Raw genomic sequence first — 12,644 nt, forward strand, 5'->3', positions numbered from 1 at the left:
TTAGGTGGGGTTTCCGTTGCCTCCCTCATGGGGGCAGATGAGCAGGGTGGAGTCCAGGTCCAGGCGGAAGGCCGGGTACAGCGGCTGAGAGAACGGGCAGCGGAAGGTGTGCAGAAGCACCACGGTGTCCGACACGCTGTAGAAGGACAGCGTTCCTTTCTGGCGCTCCAGGAACACGCCTATTCTGGGGCAGGGCGGGGCCGCCACCGTGGTCTTGCGGTTGTCGTGCCAGGCGGCGTATCCGGCGTGCGTGCACCTCAGCCGCCAAGAGTTCTCGTTGCGCCCCAGCAGGCAGGGTTTTCCGCCGCCTTTTCGCCCGATGCCTCGGTAGGTGACGCCGATGTCGACCCACCCTCCGCCCCTCCACTCCACCTCCCAGTAGCTGGCACCACCGAACTGTCCCTCCCTGCACAGGACCTGGGCCACTGAATCAAAGCGCTGGGGGTGAGGAGGGTAGGATTGGGGCTCCTCTCCACAGTGGGCACCCTGGGGCCCCTCCAAGAGAACCAGAGTTGGGTGGGCTGTGTCAGGGTCCAAGGACAGACGACATGAAACTGAAATACAAAAAAAAAGAAAGAAAGAAAATTAGATTTTTACGGCCGTGATGTTCGGCAGAAGACACTAAGGTGTTCCTCATGGCTCAGACTGGGACAAACAAACATCACTTAGATGTAACCAGCGTTTGGTAAATGGTAAATGTTCTGTATTTGTGTAGCTCCTGTCTAGTTATTTCAACTACTCAAAGCTCTTTACATCACATCCTCATTCACCCGTTCACACATCATTCACACAGGAGGGATGGAATTTGGAGGAGACTATTCTTTCATACTCATTCACACACTGAAGCTGCTTCAGGAGCAAGTTGGGGTTCAGTGTCTTGCCAAAGAACACTTCGACATGTTGACCCATAGGAGCTGGGGATCGAACCCCCGAGCTTCTGATTGAGGGACAACCCACTCTACCACTGAGCCACAACCTTTTGGTTCTTCTGATTGCTGCAGTAGCTGGTCAGACAGAGAGACAGTCTTTATTTTTGCAGGGGGTGGGGAGGAAGTAGGAAAGTAGGAGGCAGTTTTACTGAAATGATCGGCTGTTTAATCGATTAGCTGATCGACCATAAGTTAGTCTATAACAACTTCTGGGGTGTAACGATAGATGGTGTCACAGATTCTAGGTGAATCAAAGTGTTGGATAAGTCGTCATTTAGCAAGCAAATGATTTGAATATCCACCAGCATCTCATATTTGCTGCTTTAACTGTCTAAATTGTTTATCTAAGCGGTTTTAAAGATCTAGTCGTGGGTTCTGGGGGATTTGTATTTGTTTAATATTTCTAGCCACAGTGTCTCTAGGGACTGTAATCCATCACAGTGATCCAGACGGAAATCTCTCAACAACTACTGGATGGATTTCCCTGGAATTTCATGGTCCCCAGTGGATGAATTTCATTCCCTACACTTTGTTCTTGTTTTACATCTGAATACATCATGCATTATATATCATAAAATAATCATTCATCTCTCTCTAACAGAGCACAAGTGTTCTGGTGCAACTGGAGGACAATAAACATCTTGAATCTTGAGGTTAACAGTTTTGCTTGTTACTGGATGAATTGTCATTGAATGTGATACAGACAGTCATGTTCCCCTCAGAGTGGATCATCTTCAACGATCCTTAAACATCTCATCTAGCAGATCAGAGTCAGAGTTTTTATTTGTCCAATACTTCGTTTTATGGCCACATATCTGCAAAACTAATGGCAGAAGTGGGACGAGTGAACTAAATGGTTTTTGCTCCAGATTTGGCTGAAACCAATAATATTGCAGATTTACGATTCCGCTCTCATCTCGACTCTGCCTCTCCGAGTTTTTCTCAAGTTCCACAGTTGAGTGGGACACAGACTGACCAGCAAATGTCAAGCTGCCCAGCGTTTCGTCTGACATTTTGGCACAGAGGGGATAAATGACACATACGGCCTTAATCCTCCTCTGACCAAATAAATTATTTATCCCTAACAAGGTGAGGGTATGCTGCCATTCTGTCAGCTGGCTTGTTTCTGTCGGAACAAGGCACTGGTCTTAGACCTGGATGTCATAAATACAGTATGATTGCCATCTATCATTTATGAGGATCCAGACTGGGCTCTCAGATGTCCCAGCACGAGTCTCATTATCTGGTGAGCCAGAAGCACGGAAAGGGAAGAAAGACAAATGGATGGAAAAGAGAGCAAGATGGGGAATGACATGCAGGATGGTCACAGTGAATGGGTGCACCAGAGAGAGAGAGAGAGAGCATAGACATTGTACTTACACCTGAGGAAAACTGCCCTCATCCTCTGATCGGCCGGCTGCAGAGACAAAGAGGAGAGAGGGAACGACACCGGCACTGCTGATAAGGGACACGAGAGAAAAAGAGAGAAACTGGTATTTAACTCTTTAATCCGTGTTGTGGAAATAAATGCAATGGAACAAATGAACTGATGATGGAGATGGTCAAGATGGAGACACAGAAACAAAAGACAATACATGTAAATAAGTGAGGAATAGACACAGAAAAGGGAGCCTGAGAAATTAGGAGAAATACAATACAAGCCCAGTAACAGTCAGAGAACCCACACAGGGAGAAGTGCCTGGGAAATAATGATGCCAATAAACCCAACGCACCGGATCAATTCCATGGTCAGTAATGACGCCGTGTTAGTAAACAGACCTTCCCGAGCATTGATGCATGAAGCATTAGTATCAAAACATAAAAGTCACCATGTGTAGAAGTTACTCTGTGGAAAAATTAGACAATCAGTCTCTCAGCCAGTGTCATGTTCCCCGACACTACCACCAGAGTTTGGGATTTTCAAATCCTACACATTGTGGCTTTATCATTAAAAGGAATAGTTTGGGATTTTAGGAAATGGTTCCGTTAGTGTTTTCCCTATTCTGTATTCCCATTTCAAATTTAAGGCTAAAAGTATGAAAACTGTGGGAAGTGGTCTGGTCGACTCAGCAGGTGAACAAACTACAGCGGCTGTGATGTAATCCTTCGGGGCAGTTGCACCAAATCAAAGTACTACTACTACTAGAAGTGCTAGTTTTTTCCACTGACAAGTGTCTGACAACATGTTGGTAAGGATTCCTGCAGAGATGTACCTGTAAGATCCTTTTTTGATTATCTAGAAACAGCCATTATATTGCTCGGTTCAAAGCCACCAGATGCCACTGACAAAACCAGTCATTTTACTCAGGAGTTGCTGGTGTACCGATGTCTGGATCAGCTAGTTTGTTTGTCTTATTGCATGACTTTGGTGTTTTAAAGGGTTAGTTCGGATCCAACACAACATTTGTGTGACATACAATAACATATCAAACTAACTGACCGAGGCTGCAGTAGAGTAGCCACTCCTGTGTTCTGCAAGGTAAAATTGCTGTTTTCGTCAATGGAGTCTGGTGGGTTTGAACTGCACAATAAAATGGCAAATTTCCAAAAATTGTGTACCTATTTGTACTGTTGATTTAACCAGGAGAGTGTTCGTGGTCACTGAGGCTGTAGAGGAGCCACCAAACATTGCACTGGGAATAACGAGTGGGTTTTCTGGAACCAGAGACGCCCCAAACAACTCTAATATCTGTCTGTTCAATATGAAAATGAAGCTTAGCTTAGTATAAAACTCCAGCTTCATGTTGAATGAGTAGACGTGATCGAGGCATCGATATTCTCATCAATAAGAAAGTAAATGAGCGTGATCCCAAAATAGCAAACTACTCCTTTAAAAGTTGAGATGAGCTATATTAGCCTGTTGGCTGGTGAGCTAGCAAAGCCAAAATCAGCTGCTTGTCCGAGTTAAAGGGTCAGTTCACCAAAAACCCCTCACACTTTTCCACTTACCCCCAGAGGTCTGCTGCCCTGCAGGTACTGCTGGCTGTATTGGTTTGGAGTTCTCCGCACTGAGATGTCTGCCAACTCCCCAATACAATGGATATGAATGGTATTTGATATATTGTCTAAAATCTCAACAATACCAATAATAGCACAATAAAAACAATTCCCCCGGGACAAAGCTTTTGGAATAAGACGTGCTGTAAGTTAATACTTAGAGCTCAAAAAACATGTCCGCCAAAAATACAATGGCTGAAAACAAGACAATTTTAGTCGCAAAGAGGCTTCAAAGACTCCAAAGGTCCTCCATCCAGTGGCTCTGTGAGGATGCACTTACACACACACACACACACAGGTGTTTAGAGCTAAGAGCTAATGTCAGCATACTGACATGCGGATGGTTACAAGGTATTGTTCAGGCTGCAAGGTGCTGTTGTCCACCATCTGAGCTCAGCTGTTGAGTTATACATCCAATTATTGTAAACAGGAAACACTGGATTCTCAGTCAAGCTGTCATTGAAACTCTCCCTTTAAACTGCTCGATTTAAACTTCGAGAGGGGGGCTGAATCTGAACCCTTCCCATCAAACTAAACTGAACTGATTAATACGCCACACCACTGGAGTGTGTTTTATCGGACATCTGCGTGTCCTCTTCGGCATGAATAATTAACACGTCCACTATCCCTCACAGTGTTAAATGTCATGTCAAAAGCTGCAGCCTTGGAAAAATGGGTCACCTCAGACCTGACGCTGTCACAGAGGGTGTGTGTGTGTGTGTGCGTTTGTGTATCACGTTTCTTATGCTTACCTTTTAGACACTCTCCACCAGACACATAGTTCTCGTTAACTGGAAGAGAAGCGGAATCATACTATGAAACTGAGCATTGCTGCTGAATCTTTGCAATATTTAAACGTTATATTCCCACATGTGTCTGCATGTGTTTGATATATTTATTAGTGCTGATTACTCCACATCATGCTTAATGACCGTCTTCCTGCCTGGAAGTCATCTGCTGTACCTGCGCGGCTGATCTTGTCCACCTCCTCCCTGCAGACCTCCTCCATGTGGCTGCGGAGGTGGCACAGCGCTCTCCTGGCGCCGCTGAAGGCCTCTGTGGGCAGGCTGAGGGCTCTGGAGTGCCGACCGGTGGTGAGTGGGACGCATAGCAGAGGAGCCGCCTGGGTGGATAACGACGAGAGTGGAAAATACAGCCTGGCATACGCCCTCCTTAATTCCTTGTACAATTGAATTTGAAAATAGCACTTAAGCAGACGCTATCTTTTTCCACTGGTCACTGCTGACTCATTCGCTCCTCCCATCCCTTCTTCCCTCATCATCTGAAGATGAATGTCTCTCTGTGCACTTTGGTGAGTTTATTATGGCCTCCAGGATGCATTAGATGTAATGGGTGATTATCAAATGCAAGAACTGCTAAAGTGCAATGCAGGAAGACGTATTCAGATTCTTTACCGACACAAAATCACACTGAAATACTTCATTATGATTAGCTTGTTAACACTGATGTATCAAAGCTAGCACTTTGCATACAGTCAGGTACAGTAGTTTAGTCCAGTCCAGGATAATAATACAGGATAAATAAAGATACATCTGAGAGGGATGAGATTGTACTTGAGTGCTTCCACCTACAGCTGATGTGTTATTTGACTTTGAGAGAGCAAACGTCTCTAGACAGACAACTCAGCTTTATGTCTTTGAGGCCAATAATTCCCAACATGGGAGTCACTGACCTGTTTATGTCTGCAGAGTGTTCTCTGTAAAGACCCAAAGTCTTCATGTGACTAAACCTGCCGTATCCTGTGATGCTACCATGACCACCGTGACAAATGTGGTCACTAATCTTACTTTAGAACTTCAATGACTAACTAAATTTAACACATTTCACCTTTATTTAGCTCTGATTCAGCATCTGTAATGAGTTGACATACAGACATCAATTTGTCTGTTTCCTGTTACACTCTCTTTGTTCCCTGTTGCATCCCCCATGACCTCCCGCTTTCTCCGCCTCACCTGTAAGAAATGGGCGCTGTCCTCAGTCTGCAGAAGCTGACTGATCTCCTCGTCCCTCCTCCTCAGCTCCTCTAGGTCTTTCTCCAGCATCTCCAGGTCCCGCTCGGCCCTCCCGACCACCGCGCGCTCCTTCGCCTCCAGCCTCGCTCGAACCTACGGCGCACAAGTAGATGATCAATTATTATCCAAATGTGCTTTAAAAGTACCATGAGTGATTCTGAGCTACATAAATGATACAGAAAAAAAACTGTGTGGGGTTAAACCATGAAACATTTCACCAAAATAAAAGTAAGGAAAGTAAGAAAATGTATTGTGTGTTTAAATAACTAAAGCAAACTAAAATAAAAGAGAAAATGTCCTTGGTTTCTATCTATCACAAAACATTTTGTGACTGTTTTGCCTCATAGCACTCAAACTAATTCAAACTAAACATGTCCCAAAAATAAAAACTGAAACTGAAAACAAAAAGAATAACTTTGATCTGATGGTTGTACAAACTTCAGAGACAATGACTAAAAGGGTGTACTGATCCTTTAGTGACCTACAGTCCACTTGTACCACTGCGTTTAAAGCCCATTCTTGCACGTGTTTCATGAAAAGGGCAAACCAGAATATAAAATTCTTTTATTCTGTGAAGAGCTGAAGTCCCAGCCAACATCACAGAGCGTCTCCTGTAGAAGGTTTCTGTCATTACTGTGTCTCAGAGGCTGAAAACTGGGATCGTATCAAATCAAATCTGTATCACTTTGTGTATCAGACAGATCTGAGCAGCTCAAGTCATTTTAACCATGTGCCGCTCTCCACTATGACCTGCTACCCTTCTGAGTGCTACTATCGGTTCCTAAGAGAATCAATGCTGTTATTACGATCACTTCACCTGCTCCAACTAAATGCACTTATTGTAAGTCGCTTCAGATAGAAGCGCCGGCTAAATAAATATAATGTAATATAACGTAATACTACTAGCTCACCTCTGCCTTGGTTTTGTCCAGGCGTAGTGCCATGTCTGCAAACAGAGCTTCGCTGTCCTCCAGAACAGCCGACGCTGACACCTGAAACACACACACACACACACACACACACACACACACACAGTTGAACACGAGAGTAGTTAGAGTAGAACAAAGTAAATACTTTATAAATACACACAATTCAAACTTCTAGGAAACTGTCACTTTCTAAGAAATGGTGACTCCTTAATACCAACCTCCGTTTGTTTTCAGCTTTCATGTCAACTAAAACTTTGTTATGTTATGTTGTTAAGTATATCTCATCAATGATATTTAATTTTTTTCTTACAGTTTAGAACAATGTTATGCTTCACAACCTCCTCCAACAGGAATCATGTCATTTCATTGCAAATTTGACACGAGCCAAGAAAAACAGGTCTGATTTTTACCTTTGTGGCAACATACACTACTCACAGAAAGTTAGGGATATTCAACTGTCAGGTGAAATATATGGAAAATGTGAAAAGTGAATGCTACAGTGATATTATATCATGAAAGTAGGACATTTAAGTAGAAGCATGCAATGGTAGTTTCTTCATCTTAAACAATGTATTTGAAGAAAATCTACCAACAGTGGTAGGTAAACCACAACAAAACATTTTCAGTGTCTCAATAAATTGGGACGTGGCCAAAGGACGTCCACTCCTCTCCTTTCTGTGACTCTTCCAGTCTCTGTATCACTGTTCCAACCTCCTGATGACACTCTGTGACCCTCTAAGCTCAGTGAACACCTCCGTCTGAGGACTTCCTGTTTGAAGCCTCCAGTGTTGAGGTGCTGCTGATCAACTGTTAGGTGTCGTCTTGGTCTCATGATGTCAGAATGTGAACAGCAGGATGAGGAGGACTGTTTAAATACCAATTCTAACTGAAGCAGGAAATGTATTGGTGGATTCATGGATCAAACCTGTTGTGAATGTTGCTGTTAAGCTTCTTGTTAGAGAACAGCAGCTGGTGCAGGAAGTACTGAGACACTGAACAGTTGGACATGTGCATTCAAAGGTTTAGAGAAGGTCACATTAAGTTCACCTGGAAAGGTTAGAATGCATTTTAGGTTCATCCTGAAATTTCACCTGAAAGCCGAATATCCCTAACTTTTAGTGAGTAGTGTATTTTTCAGATCATCCAATTTTTTTTCATATAGTTTAATTAGTTTCAGAGGCAGGAGAATTTTTTTCAACCCATAGAGGATTATTTAATCCTTCAGTTTGTCTATCAGAATTCACAATCACCAAATTTGGAAATACATGTCATTACAAGAGTTCAACAACAACATTTTTTGCCAACATTTGGTGCAAATGCTCTAAATCTATCTAGAGTGTGTTGCCAATTTTTGTTATTAACTCTCTCTCTCAAAAAAAAGGGGCCTCCTGGAAGAATAAAACTCTCTAAAGACACAAATTAACACCAAAGAAATGAAAAAGCTTAAAAAGTCTGAGTGCAGCTTATCCAGAGCACTATTTCACGCAGATGTGGTCAGGAGTGAACCTCAGCCATCCGAGCAGTGGACAAGATAACAAATGGACGTCATCTGATAAAAGTCAAACTACAGTCAGAAGCTTTATTGAGCCACGGCAGCAGATTTCCGAGAAGTTAGAGCAGCCGCAAGTAGGATGGATGGAGATGATGGGGAGGGGAGGAGGGAGAAGACAAGGCTTTCCTGGAAGAACGGAGGAGCGGCATAGAAACTGGAACTTAAATTAGCTTTGCAGTGGAAACTGATACAACAGCTCCTGAGAGATAAAGGGGGGGCGAGCCAGTGTGTGAGCCTGATGTTACCTGTTGTGCGCGGACAGCTGTGTAAATGTCAAGTCCAGTCTATTTATGTAATCTCGTGTCTTGTGTGCTTAACAAAGCGCACGCTGTGATACAGCACATGCATCGCAGTAGGCGGACGCATGACGGGCATGAATGAAGTTTGCTCAGTGATGAGGTCACAATCATTGATCTCAGTTAGAAGTCCATTCCATTAATCAACCTCTCATCACTTCATAATAACTAATAATAAATCAAGTAACAGTAACAACTGTATTCAAATGTGCAAATCAATCAAAATCACTGTGACTTGTTCCAAATAACCATGTCAGGGCAGAGGAGAATGGTCGATCACGGGGTGTACACTTTATCTGTGGCCAGGGAGCGCTTGATTTAAAAAACACCAGAGCAGGGACGATAAATGCTAATTGCCAAAACTGCATCCAAGTTTACGTCATTCAACAGAGTGCCTTGGATGAGTAAGAACCATTTGAAATTAAATGGGGGAGTTACTGGTGCTAAAATATGCAAAATTCCAAGTGGAGTTTGGCACAGCGGAGTCAATCTGAAGCAGAAACCCTGAGCGATTCAAACCTTAGTATGCACATCGACTGTGTCAAATCTGTGTGCAGCTTCAGCAAAATGTAAATGCCAGAGTTTTAACAAAAACAAGAGAGCACATTACAGCTATTTTAGCATCTTGATGTTGGCTTCCTGTCCCCTTTAGGGATTTCATTACTAGTTTACAAGGCTTTGAACGGTTCAGCACCTCCGTACTCCTTTGACTGTCTCAGATCATTGGACACTGCTCTCATTCACTATGGACCAAAACTGTGGAATAAGATCCGTTAAGACTCTTCAATCACGCTGATGCTGTTGAAACTTACCGACATGTTATTAGTTTATTTGAATGACTTTGATGTAAAACACTTCGGAGATGCTATAAAGACAATATTATAGTTATTAATCAAGCTTGAGCAGTTGCAGAGACCAACGTCGTACCTGCAACAATACAATTAACTCTGCAGAGCTACATTATAAATATACAGCACACAGACTATACGTATTATAGATATTCTAATTATATATTATTATATATTATTATAGATATGATACAAACAGTAAAAGAGTTAAGTGGCTCCATACAGTGACAGAAGAAGCATGTGTGAGGTGTCTTCCAGGTGTTTTAACAATTAACAGGAGGCAATAATCAGATTAGCAAAGAACAAGTGGGGTCACCTGTGTGTGTGTGTGTGTGTGTGTGTGTGTGTGTGTGTGTGTGTGTGTGTGTGTGTCTCACCTTGAGGGACTCCAGGCTTTGCTGAAACTCCTCCAGCTCCCTCTCTCCACTGCGTGTCCTCTCCTGAATCATCCTCTGAGACTCCTGGAGCTGATGCTGACGGACACACAGTATTGTATTGTATTGATGATCGTTTCTTATTGATTGTATCACCTGCCGTTGTGATTGCTTTTGATTGGAGGTCTTGGTTTGACTCTTTACTTGACACACACCAGCGTAAAGAGACTCTTACCTGTCAGTAATGTAAGATATCACCTCAGCCTGCCTGTTTTATCCTGACAGTAGGACACTCTTTAGATTTATTCACCACCTATGAGCCAACAAGGTCTCACCTGTCTTCTGGCGCTGGTCTGACGGGGTGCAATTACACCTCCTCCGCTATGTTTTCCTTCTATCAAATCGATAAACTTGGCTTTATTTCTCTTTTGTTGTTGTTGTTTGGACCTTTTAGACGCAATACGTGAACTGCAGGCCTCAAAAAAAAACAAGTCAAACTGACTCAGAAGCTGCATTGAAGCTGCAAATCGGACTTGAGCTCCTTCAGCACTACGAACTTTACTTTGAAAAGCTGAATGTGAATCAGCCCAGACTGCATTTTGCCATCATGATGGTAATAGATTATTATATAGATTATTTTTGGGGGGAAGAGGACAGAGAACTGTTTATTTCTGGTTGTCAAACAGACAAAAATGTGGTTTGACACGACGGCCGGCAGCCTTAAATAGAAATAAAATTACAATATCATTTGGTCAGGTCAGACATGGATCAATAAAGTCATACACAACAGTGGATGAGGAATGTGATCACACATCTGTATGGGATCCACAGAGAAAACATCTGGTGGGCTGCTTATAGTGTTTTAATCTGGTCTGAATGCAACAGGTGTTGTTAGTTTGAATTTAGTCATTTTAATGTGAAGAGCCTGAGGGCCTGAGCTCCAACTGATCTGTGGATCACTGACATTAATATAAGGCATCATTTAAGACACCTGATGGTGTCAGATTATGGAGCTAATAAGATAAGATAACGTTTATTGATCCCTCAGTGGGGAAAGTTTGCTGTTACTGCAGCTCAAGGGGACAAAGCACACAGTTCAAGAAATAGAAAATTAAATAAACAGAATATATTTAGAAGAAAACCTTATATACACAGAATACAATAGTTAATAGTGATTAATAGAATCAGAGTCTTATTTTTTTAACAAACACCTCCACAGGGTGTCCCTACCTGTCTTCTGGCTCTATGGGCGTCCACGTTGTGCACTTCCTCCCGGTCAGCCTCGCACAGCAGACAGTCCCCGCTCCACTCCACCGCGGCCTCCGCCTCGGAGCCTCCCCCCGCGGGCTCCAGCCCCAGGCGGTGCTGGGCGCACAGCCGCTCCGCCAGACACTCCACCGCGGACACCAGCTTGTGCCGCCGCAGCGTGCCGACCTCCCGGTGCGGCAGGACGTGGAGCTCGCAGAAGGACGCCAGGCACACCAGGCACGACTTGACCGCCCTCAGCTTGCTCTCCGCCGGGCAGAAGTCGCAGGGGACTTCCCCGACTCCCCCCAGGTAGAGCTCCGGCGCCGTGACCATTTCGCTCAGCTTGAGCTTGTCGACGACCTCGGCGAGCACCGTGTTCCTCCGGAGCACCGGCCGCGGGCTGAACGTCTCCCGGCACTGGGGGCAGCTGAACTGGCCGGACTCCGCCTGGTCCCAGTAGTTGTTGATGCACGACATGCAGTAGGTGTGTCCGCAGGGGGTGGACACCGGGTCCTTCAGGATGTCCAGGCACACCGGACACCTGAACTGGCTCTCCGTCACCGAGATGTTCGCCTGGGCCATCGCTGGTCTGCTCGGACCGGGACGGAGCTCCGCAGCGCCTGGTGCCTCCGGTGTTGTTGGCGGAGCTGCTCCTCCTGACTCCCGGTGTGCCGTCGTGAAGGGGAGGGGTCAGGATGCGGGAATAGCCCTTCCGCAATGTCACGGTGGGTGTCGGTGGGCTGTGTGCCCTCGGCTCGGTCTTACAGACAGGTGCACCCTTTAAAGGACCAGTTCGCCCAAACGCTTAAGGAAGCACAGTTTTATTTCTCCACGTTTTTCCATCCACATTCATGCTTCCAACAAGAACTGAAGTAAATACAAGTTTTACTAATGACTTTTTAAATAGTTCAGCAGCAATATGGCTCCTTCAGTCTTCAGGTAAGATAAGATAAGATAAGGTAAGGTAAGGTAAGGTAAGGTAAGGTAAGGTAAGGTAAGGTAAGGTAAGGTAAGGTAAGATAAGATAAGATAAGATAAGATAAGATAAGATAAGATAAGATAAGATAAGATAAGATAAGGTAAGGTAAGATAAGATAAGGTAAGGTAAGGTAAGGTAAGGTAAGGTAAGGTAAGGTAAGATAAGATAAGATAAGATAAGGTAAGGTAAGGTAAGGTAAGGTAAGGTAAGATCAAATCTGTGATGATACTATTAAAGAGGAGGAAGATCTGTCAACAGGTGTGTCAGCTTAGAGTCTGATCTGAAACCCTGCTTATTTAAACTCTATTTTATCGTATTTATTCTTTATCTACTGTGTTGTTTTGTGTTATGTTCATTCAAATTCAGGACTCCGAGAAGATGCACCTTCATATTTCCTTTATTTTAAACAGGCAGCACCAGGCCCCTCTCCAGCATGTGCTCCAGCTCACTAAAACCCAA

At 44.0% G+C, this 12,644-nt stretch overlaps 1 protein-coding gene across 1 annotated transcript; it reads right to left on the bottom strand.

Annotated features, from left to right (window-relative positions):
• LOC139199049 (E3 ubiquitin/ISG15 ligase TRIM25-like) lies at positions 1-11,814 on the bottom strand. The gene is made up of 8 exons (XM_070828057.1): positions 11,189-11,814; positions 9,962-10,057; positions 6,871-6,951; positions 5,900-6,052; positions 4,890-5,049; positions 4,679-4,717; positions 2,310-2,387; positions 1-554 (listed from the first exon to the last, which is right to left on the bottom strand). The coding sequence occupies exons 1-8, from the start codon at positions 11,786-11,788 to the stop codon at positions 1-3; spliced, it is 1,761 nt and encodes a 586-aa protein (XP_070684158.1). The 5' UTR covers positions 11,789-11,814.
• Positions 11,815-12,644: the final 830 nt, after the last annotated feature.

The sequence above is a fragment of the Pempheris klunzingeri genome, chromosome 3 (genome assembly GCF_042242105.1).
Source record: "Pempheris klunzingeri isolate RE-2024b chromosome 3, fPemKlu1.hap1, whole genome shotgun sequence".
In the NCBI taxonomy this organism is placed as follows: Eukaryota; Metazoa; Chordata; class Actinopteri; order Acropomatiformes; family Pempheridae; genus Pempheris; species Pempheris klunzingeri.

Coding starts and splice junctions, on each gene's coding strand:
- LOC139199049 (XM_070828057.1), bottom strand. CDS start 11,788: ATGGCCCAGGCGAACATCTCGGTGACGGAGAGCCAGTTCAGGTGTCCG. Junction 5,050..5,899: donor ACAGCGCCCATTTCTTACAG/GTGAGGCGGAGA, acceptor TTATCCACCCAG/GCGGCTCCTCTGCTATGCGT. Junction 555..2,309: donor GAGGGCAGTTTTCCTCAGGT/GTAAGTACAATG, acceptor TTTGTATTTCAG/TTTCATGTCGTCTGTCCTTG.